The sequence below is a fragment of the Nipponia nippon genome, unplaced genomic scaffold (genome assembly GCF_047370975.1).
Source record: "Nipponia nippon isolate SJK-2023a ecotype South Korea unplaced genomic scaffold, ASM4737097v1 scaffold_16, whole genome shotgun sequence".
Classification (NCBI taxonomy): Eukaryota; Metazoa; Chordata; class Aves; order Pelecaniformes; family Threskiornithidae; genus Nipponia; species Nipponia nippon.
The window spans coordinates 1,203,687-1,220,068 of NW_028262332.1; the positions used below are offsets into that span (position 1 = coordinate 1,203,687).

The 16,382-nt window shown below is 53.6% G+C and overlaps 1 protein-coding gene across 1 annotated transcript; it reads left to right on the forward strand.

Annotated features, from left to right (window-relative positions):
• The first annotated feature begins 984 nt into the window (after positions 1–984).
• Positions 985–14,621, forward strand: LOC104022360 (cholesterol 7-desaturase nvd). The gene is made up of 8 exons (XM_087753322.1): positions 985–1,294; positions 2,292–2,462; positions 5,747–5,935; positions 8,486–8,664; positions 10,167–10,292; positions 10,561–10,680; positions 12,490–12,666; positions 14,066–14,621. The coding sequence occupies exons 1-8, from the start codon at positions 985–987 to the stop codon at positions 14,225–14,227; spliced, it is 1,434 nt and encodes a 477-aa protein (XP_087609448.1). The 3' UTR covers positions 14,228–14,621.
• The last annotated feature ends 1,761 nt before the right edge of the window (positions 14,622–16,382 follow it).

A 16,382-nucleotide genomic window follows, 5' to 3' on the forward strand; every position in this document is an offset into this window, starting at 1 on the left:
TGCTCCTAGAACAGGTTTCCAATAGGTCAGACATATATTTACCTGACCCTTTCATGTGAGGTCTTCAAGCAATTCACCCTGTCTGAATTCGCCCTTTTAGCTGCTCCTTTTGCTTCAGCCAGATGCTCCATTTCTGCGCACTGTTCCCTTTTCAATTCCTCAGTACTCGGGTGGGTCTTTTGGGTTGCTGCTTCTCCTAGAAACCTCTGACTGTATCTACATGACAAGTGGCTTTTCTACAGCTACCTCTTGAACCTGCGCAAGTCTTTGGACTAAATCATTACTCCTCTGCCTCACTTTTCCAGCTGGCTGGCGTGCTTAAACAGCCCAGCCTTGGCTTTGCCCTGACTTATCCTCTCTGCACAGAGGGGATCCACGTCCCACGTTACCCCCGTTTTCTGTGCTGGCACCTCTCTGAGCTGCTCCTGAACTCCGGGAGACCTGTCAGGGTCCTGCCAGGTGCCCGATGCCAAAGCCAGCCCCACACCACGCTCCCCCCTTTTCTAAGCACGAGAGAGCAGCTCAGGAGGATGCTGGGGTATTTATTGATCTAATTGATCTAATTCACACCTCTACTGGATTTCAGACCACTCTTTGGAGGAAGAATTATTGTTCCTTACGCGCAAGTGCAGTTCCCTTTGCTTGTGCATCTCGGGGAAGACCCCGGCTCCCTCTGCTCCGTAACCCCGAGCTGGCAGCAGGCTGCAGCTGGACCCCCGCCCCCCCCGTTTGCCTCCCCCTCCCCAGACGAAGCAAACCCCGCTCCCTCAGCCCCTCCTCGCCCCCCGGCCTCTCCGCTCGCCCCCGCCGCGGGTGCCGTGCTGGGTCGCAGCCTCCCGGGGCTCCTCCACCGGAGGGGAGGCGGCCGGGGATGCCCGGGGGGACCCCGGCGTGGGGACTCCCGGTCCCCCCCGCCCACGGGGCACCTCCCCGGGCGGGGCCGCCCGCGCTATAAGGGGCGGCGGCGGCGGGGCCGGACGCGCTATGGGGAGCGCATGGTGCGGCGCGGCGCTGCTGGCGGTGGGGCCGGGGCGCGGGGCGCTGCTCTTCCTCTTCCTCCTCCTCCTCCTCGTCCTGCTGCTGCTGGGCTGCTCCCGGCCGCTGGCGCTGCGGCGCGGCCCCGGGCAAGTGGGCTACCTGCCGGCCCCCGGGCTGAGCCGCAGGCAGGCTGCTCGCCGCGCCCGCCGTGCCCGCCGCCCCGGCGCCCTGCCGCCCGCCTACCCCAACGGCTGGTACCGCCTGCTCGACTCCGCGCAGCTGCCCCGCGGGGCCGTCCGCAGCCTCGCCCTGCTCGGTGAGTGCCAGCCGCCGCATCCCCGACGGCAGCCCCCGACCCCCGGCCGGGCAACGGGGGTGACGAGGCTCGGGATCCCGGCCGGTGGGCAGGGCGTCCCTGCCCGGGCATCCCCGCCGGGGAATGAGACAGCCCGGCCCGGGCACGCCGCCGGGGCACCGGGGCATCCCTGCCTGGGTACCTCTGCCGGGGCCAGCGCCCATGCTGGGGCACTGGCACATCCCAGCCAGCACCCCTGTCGGGTCACCAGGACACCCTTGCCCGGACATCCCCACCGGGGTGCCAGGGAATCCCGGATGGCATCCCTGCCAGGGAAACAGGGCATCCCTGCCCAGGCATTCCTGCTGGATCACAGGGACAGTGCTGCCCAGGCATCCCCACTGGGACACCCTCACACGGATACCCTCACCAGGGCACTGGAGCACCCCAGTCTGGGCATCCTGCTGGGGCACTGGGGCATCCCAGCCAGCACCCACGGTGGGGCACTGCAGTGTCCCTGCCCGGGCTCCTCGCCAGTGTGTGGGGCGGCCCTGCCAGGGCATCCCCGCCTCGGGGCTCTGCTGCGGCACTGGGACAGCTCTGCCCGGGCACCGCTCTCAGAGCATGCCAGCCAGCACCCGTATAGGGGCCCCAAGGGTGTCACAGCCTGGGCTTTTGCATGGGCACTGAGTGTCCCTGCTGGGGCACTGGGGACATGATGGCACAGGCTCCTTGCGAGTGTGCAGGGCACCCCTCTCTGGGCTCCTTGCTGGGACACCGGCGCACCTCACTGCCTGGGCTCCCCTCCCAGGCATCACTGCCTGCGGCTCCCCATGTCCTGGGGAGATCAGGATGGGGCCTCACAGCTACATCCAGCGGGGTGCTGTGCTTCTCCAGGGTTCTTTCACCTTGAAGATGGTTTTGGACTTGTGCTGGTGCCTTCCTCATCAGAAGGGATGTATCTGCCTTGAAATCCCTCAGATTCAGTGGTGAAAGTGTGGGGTTTTTCTATTTCCAGAGCCATCCTCTCCTGTGAAGTTGTTTGGGGTTTTTTGTATAATGGCACCTCTTCAATTCCATATACCCGTCCTAGAGAGCCCCACCAGCCTCGCTGTTACGACTGCCTTGGTTGTCTGCCCAAAGCCTGGCTCCTGGCACCCAGTCCTCTGGGTCTGGCTGAAACGCGCAGGTAAAATCACTCCTAGTGGCAGAGTGAGAGTAGTGTGCCAGTGCCAGGAAGATCAGTAAATAAGACAGTTAAACAACCTGTAGCTTCCAGGTTTGTGGGTGTTTAATTCATTTTGGAGTCTCTGAGCGTAGCCTTTCCAGCCCTGCTCCGGAGGCAGCGAGCCAGAGGAGATGAAAGAATAAAAATTGCTTGACTCAGTCCCTGCCAAGACTCATCCTTTGGGATGGGGCACCTTCCAAAACATAGCACTGAGCATGCAGGAAAGCCTCGTTCTCTCCTAAGGCTGCGGCAGTGGGGTGAGAGCTGCTCTGGTCCGCGGGGCACTGCTCTCCAGGGGCTGGCTGCAGGGAAGCCGCTCGGACCCCAGCGAGGCTCCCGCACAGGAACGCCCCAGAGCGGGTCCTCTGAGCCAAGCGCCAGGGCTGCACAGCGACCTGAGGGCTCCTTATGTCCCATGTGCTATTCTTGCTACAATTGCCGTTCGATTTCCATAAAAGAAATAAGCTAATTTAATAGGAAAACGTCAGCATGTAGCTGTTAATGCTCTATAGACATTCACCTGCAACAGTGTTTTTCAGTATATCCTAGGCCAGGATACCGTCCTCCCAAGGGGAGAGACATCAGATTTGATGCACAAGCTGGAGCAAAGAAAGATCAGCTTCTCCTCTGGCTCTGCTGGCTCCAGGGTGCAAAGGCTGGAGGCAAAAGCGGCACTCACTCAGCAGTCCCGGCTGAGCTTTTCTGACAGCCCAGCAAGGGTCTGGCCATAGGCACTGCTTCAGATTTTCAAGGCGGAAGAGCTCCAGGCTGCATGTATGAAGGAAAGCTCTAGAGGTGGGACCTTCCTGGAGTAAAACTGTCTTAAAAGTCAGTGGGCAAGGCAACAGGCTGCAGGGCTGCTCCTTGGGGCATGTGGCTGGGACCCCTGGGCTCCAAGTGCTCTGCTCTGACCCATCCATGGCTGCTCCTCTGTGTGTCCACGCTGTGGCTGCTCCTGGAGAACCTGCAACACCTCCAGTGCCAGGCAGAAACCTTTTCCCTGCTTTCCCCACTTTGCCCTGAGCCTCAGGTCAGGTAGAGAGGCAAGTTAGAGAGAAAAGAAACTGCTGATGCTTCAGGATGAATCCCTGATACCTGGGGCAGGGGAAGGACGTGCACCTTGGTGCCTCCACTCCCCTGTGCCTGCTGCCAGCAGATGCGTGGGCGCCTTCCAGAAAGACTGCAGGGACGACAGTGCCGGGCGCCCTGGGTAAGGAGGGATCTCCAGGCACTGGAGTACAACAGCTCTTTTCTGTCAGTTATTAGAAATAATCCTTCCTAGGATCGAGGGCTGGGAAAGTTTGCAGGGTTTTCTTTTCTTTGCCCAGACCACAAAACTTCAATCAAGGAAAGTGGTTTTGGGTGGGATAGCTCGGACTGTGTCAGTTGTCATCAGTGTGGCTGTCTGGGAAAAAATGGACAGAACCTGGCTCCCAAGGTTCTTATTTCTCACTAGTTGAGCTTTAAGTTACAGCAATTGCTCTAACAGTCAGATTTCACAAGCTGATGAAATCTGAATACATATATGCATAACCTGAAGCACAGTATGGGAGAGACCTTGGAGCACCCTGGCCTTTGACTCAGTGGCCACATCTGTATGAAAAAGCCCCCTTTTGAGCCCCCAGACCAGCTGCATCCCCTTCCAACCAGGACATGACTTGAGGGGACACTGGAGCAGGTCTAGCTTTGCTTTCAGGCCAGGTCACCGACGAGCAGCCCCTCTCCTCTGAGGCGCTGGCTGGGACTTGGGTGCTGGCAGGTCTGCAGTGCCGCAGCACCCTGGGAGCAGCTCCGTGCCGGGCCAGGAAAGCACCTGGCACCTATTCAGCCCCTCCAGGAAGAGCATTTATTTAGATAGTGCTGTGACATGCCATCCAGCGTGGTGCCTTGCACAGCTGGGCAGAGCAGTGCCATGAACAGACCTACGGCTACAGCCCAGGTGTCTCCATTTTAACAGCTCCTTGCTCAGCTAATGCAGTGCTACCCTGGGGGTGGGGAGGAAAAGGGCGATCCCAGAACCAAGCAGGGGCAGATCCCAGCAGGGCAAACCTCACGTTGCTTCAGGGAGCACAAGGAATCAGGCCCAGCGATGGAGAAAAGCAAGTCTGAGTGCCGGGGCAATACAGCCCCAACCATGCTGGTACCGACTCCCCTCCACTCCCCGCGTGGAGCAGACCAGAGGCAGGGGCTTCCCTTCGCTTCGCCAGAAAACTCCCTTTTGCCAAGGAGGTGCCAGTGCTCTGGCTCGCAGCACCCGCTCTCCCTGCCCAAGAAAGGCATTTGCTGCTGAGCTGCAGCGCAGACAGTTCTTGGAGTTCAAGAGCAAACAGATGAAGGGCTTCTCCTTCCAGCTGCTGTCACCAGAGCTTCCCGAAGAGTATGAGCCTGCGCTCCCTGCTCTAGACCTCTCAGGCCAAGGGACGTGAACAGAGTTGTCTTTAAGTGCAGTTATTGCTCTGCTCTGTGTGGATCCCTCCCTTAGCAGGAGAAGCATCCTAAATCTTTAAGTATTTCTGTAAAGGCAACTTTTATCCTATAGCTGAAACAGGTTCCGAGAGGTCAAAAACCAGGGCTGAGGGTCAAAGCCATGAGGGTTTAGAGATGGCCAGGAGAAATTACTCTCCCCCCGCCTGGAGCAAGGCGTTGCCCTTCAGCAGGAGGTTTCTGCGCTACAGCAGCCCCGTGGGACAGCGAGCAGCTGCCTGGCTCTGCAGGCTGCCAACGTGCTGCCTGCGAAACGCGGGGTGCGACGGGCCAGCTCGCTGCGCTGGGATGTCTTCTAAACGCAGGCAGCGAGCTGACGGCCACCACACCTTGGGCATTTGCTACAGCAGCTGCCATCCCAGTTTTGCATGGCCCTTTTTGCAGTCAGCAAATGCCTCCTGCCTGCAGCCGGCCTGGCAGGCAGCTGCCGCCTGGCAGGGCTCCCTGCCCGCAGCCCTGGGCAGCAGCACCGGCCCCGGCTCTGGCAGCTGCCTGGTGCCATCTCGTGGTTAAATAACTTCTCCAGAGCAACCCTATTTCTGTCCTGCCACTGCTCTTCCACTAGAAAGGAAAGAAAACCTCCAGGATTAACTTTTAGCAGGGTATTTCTGCACGTTCCTGCACAGGCAGATGCCTGCAACGTTGGCTGAAAGCACCCATCGGTGCTGCCTGTTCAGAAGGGGCCGAGCCCCGTGTGTCTTACCCGACGCCCTCATGTAGGGATCTTGTTTTTACAACCTCTTAACCTCTTACTTCTGCAGGAGAACAGCTTGCTGCGTTTCGCACCCAGGATGGCCAAGCCTACGTGGTCGACGCTTACTGCCCTCACCTCGGGGCCAACCTCGCCGCCGGCGGGCGCGTCGTGGGCAATTGCATTGAATGCCCGTTCCACGGCTGGCAGTTTCGAGGAGAAGATGGAAAATGCACCCGCATCCCGTATGCTGAAAAAGGTGAACATCCCCCAAATCTGCAGAAAGCATCCACAGAAATGGTAGCGCCCTGTGTGTCCTCATTAACAGCTACTTCATTAAGGAAAAGGGGTCTTTATAATAACTCGCCCTCCCTCCTGCTCCCCTATTTCATGCAGCACCCTCATTTTCCTCCTGGGTTGTCCATGTTGGGACATCAGGTTCCAGTGCCCTTTCCTATGCTAGGTGATAACTGGGACTTTAGTCCAGTAAAATAACCAACCTTCTTGATTTTGATAGTCCTGCAACTCCTGCGTTCAGCAAGCAGGGTATAAAAGAAGATTTTTAACCCTGCATCATCCATTGCACCAGCAGGGTCCTGAGGAGCTACTGGGGTTCAGAAACGATTCTGTACTCTATAGCGATAGCTTATACCACGTCAGTGTTTAAACCTGTCGCGTTAGCGTGACAGAATAGTCTCGCAATGACAATTTTTTCTCCTTTTAAGGCTTGAAGGGAACTTTTGGTTAGAATCCAGGAAAGCTCTTCGCATACACCTACCATTTAGATGTGGTTTGCATTGACTGTGTAGGAAGAATATCTTACTTAAAGTTCACATGTAACAGTTGATCTGGCTGCACTAATTCGTTTAAATCACCTAAATGTGGCTGAAACCAGCAGACAGACGTACCTTGAGTTTTGCTTTGGCTTGTGCTGCTTAGTTATTTTGCCCGAGTTCAACTTTCTCTGGTTGGGATTGATTGGGATAGCAATGAAAACAGCGATTAGCAGCAAAATTCAGCCTTTCCACTAAGCAGACTATTTTTCCCAAAGTGGAAGAAATATTCCATCCATACGTAGTAAGATAAAAGACACTTATAAATCTCACCAAACAGCAATTCCTTTTTTTTGTGGTGTGGTTTTTTTTTTTTTTTAGAAAAAAAAGATTAATACTGGTTTCTTTTTCCCATACATACTCACTCAGGAGCTGCCTTCAAATGAAAATTTGGTTCCAAGTAATGAGCAAAAATGTGTTTCATCACAAAATGAGAATGAATATTCTGGATATATGCAAAAGCTTGCCAAGATGCCTTGTTTCATCTGAAACGGCTGTATTCAGAGTCATTGTTATCTGTGTTATTAAAAGAACAAAACTGCAGACAGCTGCCCTGCTCCCATACAGCCCAAATGGGTCAGGTTGATTTAAACAGATTTAAAGCCATCTGTGCTCATGCAGGTCACATTGATGGAGAGGGACTTTGGAGAGCTCGGCTGGGCAGCTCCTCCAGGCTTGCAGGGGGCCGACAGCCGGGCAGGAGAGCCGCAGAGCCCAGCCTGCTGCTAGGTGAGGCTGTTCGGGTGAAGCCAGAGGAAGGGGCTGGAGCCCAAGGCTGGGGAGGAGCGGCTGGGGGAGCTGGGGGGGCTCAGCCTGGAGAAGAGGAGGCTGAGGGGAGCCCTCATCGCTCTCTGCAACGGCCTGAAAGGAGGCTGGAGCCGGGGGGGTCGGTCTCTTCTCCCCAGGAACAAGCGATGGGACGAGAGGGAACGGCCTCAAGCTGCGCCAGGGCAGGTTTGGGTTGGATATTAGGAAAAACTTCTTCCCCCAAAGGGCTGTCAGGCCCTGGCCCAGGCTGCCCAGGGCAGGGGCTGAGTCCCCACCCCTGGGGGTACTTAAAAGCCGGGGAGATGTGGTGCTGAGGGACATGGTTTAGGGGTGGGCTGGGCAGTGCTGGGTTAACGGTTGGACTCGATGATCTTAAGGGTCTTTTCCAACCTTAACGATTCTGTGACTCTATGTCTGTGTGGGGGCACACCAAGACCTCTTTAAAATTTAATGAGATGCATCCCACCCAAAGCACCAGATGTTTTCAGTCAGAAATCGCAGTGATGGTCTCCTCCTGCCCCTCTGATATTCATTGACTGAAAGAGAAATATTTCTCCTATTATTTCACCTCCCGCATGACTGTACAAGGCTGAATAATAAGGAAGCGCTATCCTCCGTGCTTGTTTGCAAATTAGAAAAAAAACTAATGAAGGCAAAAGCCTTCCGATCCAGTAGAAGCTACGTTTTCTGACAATTGGGTAACTATAAATGCCAAAATTCATTTCACTGGAAAGAGTGCAGATATATTCTTAAAGCACCACATGACACTGCAGTATTGTAACAGAGAATGACTTGAACTCGAGAGGCAGAGATGGCTTTTACTCTCTGCACATCTATAACTTAAAGAATCTCCTTTCAGCTCATTGAAACCTGAGGAGGGACCACTGATGCAGCAGACATTTACTTATTTTAACAGTTTTAACAGTAGTGAAAGAAGGCTGCAGAGCAGCCAGCCATGCTTCTTCCCTAAAGGACGTATGCAAAACACCCAACTGAAATAAAACTGATTTAAGCAAACTCTTTTCTGTGAACTGCAGAAGCTGTAGTCCTCCTTCAGCAGCCTGAAAGCTGGCAAGAGCCACCAGAGAGCCTGTGCCACATGGCTATCACCCAAAAAGCCCATCTCTGAGCTGCAGTTAGGATGAGGCGACCTTTAGTGTCAGCCTTGGAGATGCCGCTTTTAACTGATGCCTTTCTGTCCTCCACAGTGCCAGATTTTGCGCGGGTGCGGACCTGGCAGTCCTGCGAGGTGAACGGGATGCTGCTGGTCTGGTACCACTGCGAAGGGGTCGGTCCGACGTGGGCAGTGCCCGAGCAGCGGGAGATCGCCACCAAAGAGTGGGTCTTCCGCGGGCAGACAGAGCACTTGGTCGACGCGCACATCCAGGTAGGGAGCCCGGTCCCTCCGTGGGGCACATCCACCCCTGGGTCCTCTCCTATAGTCCAGTTCAGGGACATCTCCTCCCAGTTAACCCTTTCAGGGACATCTCCTCCCAATTAACCAGGCCCTGCCTACAGCCAGTGTCATCGGTGCTGCTGGCAGAGCTCAGAGCTAGAAATACATCCCTGTGCCAGATACCGAGAGCACGGCATATGTTCCCCAAACACGGATCGTGGGCTTCTTCAGTAGAGAGCAGATGTTCTGGGTACTTAAAAGGAATCTGTTAATTTGCTTTGACTTATAACTGATGTAATTTAAAAAAAGATTCTCTAAGAATTGCGGCACTTAATGTCAGGAGGCTTTTCAACTCATCGATCACCGAAATGGAAACGCGCGGTTATTTTGCTGTTAATCTTTATAATCGCCATCACACGCTGACAAATGTGCCACGGAGAACAAAATGGCTGTTGCCTCCGTCGCCTCTACGGGGAAATGAGGCTGGAAGAGGGGAACCGTGCTGTTGCACTAAACAGAGGGACCGCGGTCGTGGGCCTCAGAGGGAGCCGGGGGCAGCCCCATGGGGAGGCTCCTCCGGGAGAGCGATGGGAGACAGCAGCAGTTCTGAAAATGGGCAATCCCTTGGGATTTTGGACCTTGGGAGATTTTCATATGCTAGCCACTGAGCAGAACACTTCTATTTGTAAAAATCAGTGACAAAAATGACCCTTAATCCAAAGCGCCCTCCTCCCCAAAGGCAGCGCCTGCCTGCTGACTAAATCACGACGAAGGCGAGTGGGTTAGAAAGAAATGAAGAATTATTAAAAGAAATGAAGAAGGTGCGTGAGACACGGGAGATGCGGCTCTGGGAGTGGGCAGAGATGTGAGAAGCAGGGAGAATTTGGGAGACTGATGGGATAGTAATATTTATTTCATGTCTGCCCTTCAGTGCAAGCCACTGTACGCAGGTCTGTACTGGGGCCAGTCTGTGCTACCTGCCAAGCTGGTAGAAAGCTGGCGTATTTGAGTAGTAAAGCAGTTAAAACTTCTCAAAAAGTCACATATTGTGGGCAGGCTGGTGGGGTTTAAGGGTTTTAAAATATGTGAAATCTAGTCTAGGAGCACAAACACAAAAATGCTTTTTTCCTTACAATTATTACAGGGCCAAAGGAAGGACTTGTTTGGAGTCCCGGCTTGTGTGGCTGCAGAAGTTAACATGCAGAGACTTCTTTGAGCTTAAAATTAACTCTGAATTTTCTGAGCTTTATGTTTAAATTATTCCTACACACTAGTTAAGAACTAGTCCCAGGTCAGTCTGTGCTGAGGCCCCTTCCTCCGCTCGCTCGGTTGCCTCGTGCTGTGTCGTGTACCTGCGAGTATCTCCGCTGTGCTCGGAGCGACGTGCTGGGCCGGGCTCAGTCCTGCTGGTGCTGTTGCAATCCTGCTGTCAAGTACAGGCAGCTCGCACCCACGGCAGCTCTCGCCAACGGCAAATTGTTCCCCAATGGCAGGAAATCCCCGAGAACGCGGCCGACACTGCTCACCTGGCTTTTCTCCACGGACCAGCTATTCTGGGTGGATCCGACCTGAGATACACAAGGTCCAAGCTGTGGGATTTTATGAAGCACATCTGGAAGGTAAGACCCTTGCTCACCTCTTAGCCATGAGGAGGTCGAAGTCTTTCAAACCAGGTCCCCTTTCTACCTCAAAGCGTCAGTCCCACCTCACCCCCTCTCCTGCATCCCCTCATCTTCAGGTCCTGTCTCTTTTCTGTGTCTCTGAGGGTTTTATCTGCACTCCCTCACCGGTGCTCATCTCTAGGTGTTCTTCACCATCTCACTGCTACCCCCCTCAGTCTGTGCTCTCCATCTCTCAGACTGAGCCGATCCTTCTTCACCCCTCCAGGCTGAGTGGCGGCCGGAGCCGGAGCCCAACGAGCATTGCTCCCGGCTGCTGGTTCAACACACCGCAACCGTCTTCGGGAAGCACCTCTCCTTGATGGATTTGACAGTTTCAGCCAGGCAGGTATGTCCCGCGCTGGTGACCACCAGCACCCCGAGCTGAAGTGCTTTGTCACCCAGAAGGCTGAGTCCTTGCCCATCCTGCCCATAAGAAAGGCTATCCTCTCCTACCAAGTGGATCGGACACACAGGCCAAAACCACAGCCTGGCATTGGGGCTGCTCCACGGCTGGGCAGCACGGAGGAAAGGGAGGGTTCGTACGGACTGCGGTGCCCACGAAACAACTTAAAAAAAAAAATAGTACTAACCCGAGCAAACACTGGTTCACAATCGCAAGGGACCCTCACACCACATTGTCACAGCGCTTTACCACACAGAAGTGTGGACCCTTTCAGTCCATGGCGAACGTGCCTGGGAAAGGTGTAGGGAGCCCTCAATATACAGTAAGAAACATTTTGAGAATGTTGATCGGTGTGATCCAAAAAACTCAGGGTTTTTCAGACAACTTTCTGGAAAGCACAAAGATTTGTCAGTTTACAAACATTGACGCTAAAGAAATAAATTCATACTAATGTTAAGACCTCCTTCTGCAATTAAAAGTTCACTTATTTTCTTCTTTTCTTCCTTTCTTGTGTTTTTGGGTTTTGTTTTGGAAACATGTTTATTAACCACACTTCTCTTTCCCCTCTCCACTTCCAAAAAGAACAGAAACAGCGTGGCTGGTAGCCCAAGATCAGCCCTGAATGAGATAATAAAATAGTTGACACAAATTGCTAAATAATTAAAGGAAAATAGAAATAATGCCATAAAACATGAATCAATGGAAACTAGATGTTCTCACTTTCATTTTTGGTTGTGGTTTTGGTGTTTTTTTGACAAAATGCTAAGCTTGCCTGATAAAACTAGTAAGTTTGTCCTAGTACATTTTTGAAGGCATTTGGCCTATTCCTATATTACAAATTCAGAACAATAGCAAACCAAGTCATGATACAAAACTTCGATAAGGGCTAGGTCTTGGTGTAATCAGGGAATTATCACAAAGTGGATGCTGTTTGTATCCCTGTTCAGTTCTTAGATCTGTGCTATTTAGCATGGATATCAATGAACAGGAGAAAAAAAGACAATAAAATAACCTTACAAAGAGTTTGTACCCAACTAAACATTAAAGGGTTAGTAAATAAAGTAGCCAAAAAACCCATCAGTATCTGCACTGCTTCAAAGACCCAAGTGTGTTACCGTGCGTCTGTGTGCCTGGACGCACGTCAGAGAGCAGAGAACCCGTACTTCATCTCATGTTAGTTAAAAGGCTGAACCTGATTTCGGCTAAAAGCTAATGTGCCTGTTGCAGCTGCAAAGGAGAAAGCCAGAGCAGGAGTAGGGATGCTGTGTTACCTCCATTGCAATCGCTGCTGCTGAGATGGGAGCCCAGGACCAGTGTCAACAATCCAATAAGGCTGTTGATGACCTGAAGGTAATTCAGTCATGAACAACAAATGAAAACTTGGAAGCGTTTCCTAGAAGATTAGTTTTTAAACTTTTTGGGACCAGTAGAGCACTGTAAACCCTCATGAATTCCCATGGGCCCACAGCAAAGCCATCCAGCCCTGACACATCCGTGAATGTCCCAGGCCACTACGGGCTGCATGGCTCTGCTGGATTTCCCCTGGCCTGGGGGCATTAACAGTTGGCAAGCAGTCTGTGCCTCGTGGCCCTGAGGTGTAGCTTGACTTTGTGCCTATTATCTGATGAAAGAGTAAAGGGGAACTTGAGCACAGTCTAGGAGACATCTGAAGGAGGTCTCAAGCCATGGGAGTTGCTGTACCAGAGGGCTGGACCACCGCGTGGTCCCTGAGGGTGCTCTGTTGCTCTGCAGGTGGGGCCAGGGCTGGTTTTCCTGATCTTTGAACATGCTTTCCTGGGCCACGGCATCATCCTGCAGACGGTGACTCCCCTGGAGCCTCTCCTGCAGAACGTTGTCCACAAAATCTACTACCAGAAGAACGTGCCGGCCATAATCCCCAAGTTCATCCTGAGAGCAGAGTGCATACAGGTAAGGCCTCTGAAGAAGCGCAGCCAAAGGGGGTCCCCTGGAGCGTGGTGGCCAAGAGGTGTGAGAAGGAAGAGCATTTGCCCATGGGGGCTCAGATATATGTGGGAGCAAAGCACTCGTGGGCAAGATCCTTCCAGTGCTTGGTATGATCTTTCAGTTTTAGTAGCCCAAAGAGCTAAACTGGCGTTTTAGCAACGAGGGTCCCTGCAGGGGCTCATCTGTTGAGGACGGCAGAGAGGTGCTATCCCCCTCCTGTGGATGGGGAACTGGGGCACAAGGTTTAGGCAACCTCTCCCAAACCACAGGAAGTCTTTGAGAGAACTAATAACTGCATCTGGATTTCCAGCATCCCAGGTCAGTAATTTAAGATTATCCTATATCTCCTTCGGTGAGCACTGAGCCAACAAATCCTCCTGCTGTTAAATTCTCATGAGACTGGGCAACTCCTGACAGAGATTTTTCCAGGTCCTTACCACCATGGAAATGGTGAAAGGTCCCTGGGAGGTCTCCAGTCCAATATTCCAGTTGGGGCAAGACTATTGCCAAGTTCAGGTCAGGCATGGCCTTGAAGACCTCCTCCTTTGGAGGACACCCCCATCGCTCCAGCTCCCTGGGTGTCCCCTTCCATTATTGCTCTACCCACATTGTTAATTTTTATTTTTAATGTCCATTTTGAACGTCTCAGCCTGCAGTCTGTCGCTGTTACTCCAGCTGGCACTACCAAGCAAAATCTGACCCCATCATCCCTGTAACTCCCTTCAAGCGGTCAGAGGAGTTCATGTCATTCCTTTCTGTCAGGGGTTAAAGCTAGGAAACTGTTTGGTCTGACCAGAGAGACTTTCACTGGCACTACAGTAAAATTTGCCAGATGATTTTCAGATGCCAAAAACTATCCCAAATCAAACTTGGCTGTGCTAACTCGTATTGTATAAATGCTGGCTGAATATTTTGCATTCTTACTAATGTCAATGAGCAGCACTCATTTCTGCAGAGACCTCTTCACAGAGGAAATCTCCATAAATCTTACCGCATGTGTGTCTGAGCAGAGCTCAAAAGATGCAGATGCTTAATTTAGAAAGGGCTGGTTGGCTGCAGCTACCCAATGAATCAAAAACCTCAGGTGGAGCAGCTCCTACCTACACAGCACCCATTTCTATTTCAGTATCTCGTATGACAAAGGCAATCTAAGATGAAAGTGGCTTCTTGTTTGGGAGCTACGGTGGGCTAAACGCCTGCGAGCTGCAGACAGAGCTGTGGCGTTGCAAGGTGCAAGTAGCACGAGCAGTCCCACACCGGCCATTTGGGAGAAAGGCTAAAAAATAAAGCTAGTGTCAGGTACCACACACAAAACTGCCGGTTCAGCTTCCCCACCTGAATGAGACCCTCCTTCTCCCCCCAGTTTGAGCGCGATATAACCATCTGGAATAACAAACAGTATCTGCCCAAGCCGCTGCTGGTCAGAGAGGACGCCAGCATCCAGAAGCACCGGCGCTGGTACGCCCAATTCTACAGCGAGAAGAGCACGAGGCTCCCGGTGCAGAAGGAGGGCCTGGACTGGTGAGGACCTCCCTGCCCACTGCAGAGGGTGGCCAGCGGCTCTTGCCCACCCTGGCTGGTGGGCAGCGGTGCTGGGCAGGCATGATCAATATAACAAATATTGCCACTGGCACAGGGAGCAGAGCCTGAGCCCTGGAGACCATCTCTCACCTTCCGTGTTCAGGACATCAAAGCTCAGGGTGTAACACGCTTGCTCTGGTACCTGTGCTGCATTCTATGAGCTGAGTGGGAACTTAAGGTTGCCAGAACTCCCTTTAAAGCACCCTTGTCTCTCGCTGCTGCTATCATGTTGAGTAGTTATATGAAAAGCTTTTCATGTGGCCTTTTATTGCCTGAAGTGTCCTTTCCCAGCCAGGCCTGCTGTTGCCTCTGCACCATCACCTTGGCTGGGGCAAGCGTCCGCTCTCCAGGGGAGCCTTGGCCGATGTCTGCATGGTATCGGAGGTGTGACTGCAAAGCCCACAGACATGCCGCCTTCCTTCTCTCTGGCAGCAGGCAGGGCAGCACGGGTTTTAGCTGCCCACCGTGTCCTTACCATCCCTGGGGCTTCCTCGAGCCTGCTGAGCTCCTGCATGAGTCAATTCCTCATGGAGCACCCAGTTGGGAAGCAGCGGGACTCTCCTGGCCATCAAATCACTTTGACAACAGCTCTGCAGGTGAAGGATGTGAATAAGATCCTGCTTCGGTAGCCCCTGGATTCCAGCAGTCCCTTGGGTACATGGCTGGCTGTGAAAATTTGTGTCTCATGGCAAGACCATGGGTACCACTGTCACAGTGATCAGAAGTGAAGCCAGCACATTGAGTCTAGGCTGCATATCTGACGAAAACTGGTCTAGATTCTCCTGTGCTTTGTGCCTACGTGCTCTGTATTAAAGGGCTAAATTCTGCCTTGCCGCATACCCTGGAGAAACCTGTAATCTCCATAGGCAGAGCCTGCCCTGTATAGTTAGCAGGACTCTGGCAGTTACTCTATGCCAAGAGCCAGCCAGAGCAAATGCTCAAATCCAGGAGCTTTCCAAGGAGGCTGGCAGCGGCTGCTCTGAGTCGCTGCGCGCTTGCCTCTGCCCTGTGAATTCTGCACTTTGCTGAGGCTGAAGGTTCCTCCTTCACCATTAACCCAGAGCCGGATGGGGAGCAGGAACATCGCAGCCCGTGCAGAGTCCCTCGCCCACCCTGGCAGCAGCCCAGATAACGGTGTGCAGCTGTGCCTTTGCCATTCACATCTGGTTATTGCACTGTTTGTATTTCACTATTAAATTTTTTTTAAAACTGATCTCATATTCATGGTTTGTTGTTCTTCACTGTTTCGTGGGCTGTCCTTGCATGGGAGAAGCGATTCTGCAGCTGGCCTGTGCTGTCCTGCTTCAGGAGCCACAGGGAATCTCCAGCAAGGAACGTAAGGAGAGAGCAAGGGGCTTGGACAGGGAGCATTGCCCAACCCAACAGCCCGAGGCTCTCAGGGACCTGGGAGCACTAACGTGTCAGTGGCCCTGACCAGCCTCACCTGGGGTGTTCATCCACTCCCTGCCCATGGCCCAGGAGCCCCATTTCAGCTCAGCTCTGGACCTTCAGTCCCTGGAGGTCTCCAGCTCAGCCGCAGCCATGCCCATGCCTGGCTGATCTGAACGCTGACCGCAGCCTGACTTCCCAGCTTGACCTCCACCCTGTCCCATCACCGTGGACCTGCCAAGCGATTGCTGGGCTGTGTCTGACCCTGGCTACCCTCAACAGATCCCGACCCCGGGCTGCAGATTGACTTCCCAGCTTGACCTCAGACCTGCCTCATCACCAGCAGCTTGCCTGATGATCTGGACTCTTGGTCGAGCCTGGCCATGACCTCTGGGCCTGCGCTGTCCATCCCGCTCAGGGGCGGCGGGACTCCCCTCAGCTCCCAGCACCCCATTCCTTAGGGAGCGGCTGCCCTTGTGGTGACGGGTGATGGAGAAGCAGCCAAAGGCAGAAGTTGCAACTACCAGGACAGAGACATTAGATTACATGGCGCGAGTCAAGATGCACTGCTCACCCACAGGTCGAAGGGGGCACACGGCCACCCCCCCCACCCCACCCCCATACACACGCATGCACGTGTGCAGAGGCTTTACCTGCTCATCTGGGTCTGTTGTGCAACACACTGGGGCTGTTGTTCCCTGTTCCCACGT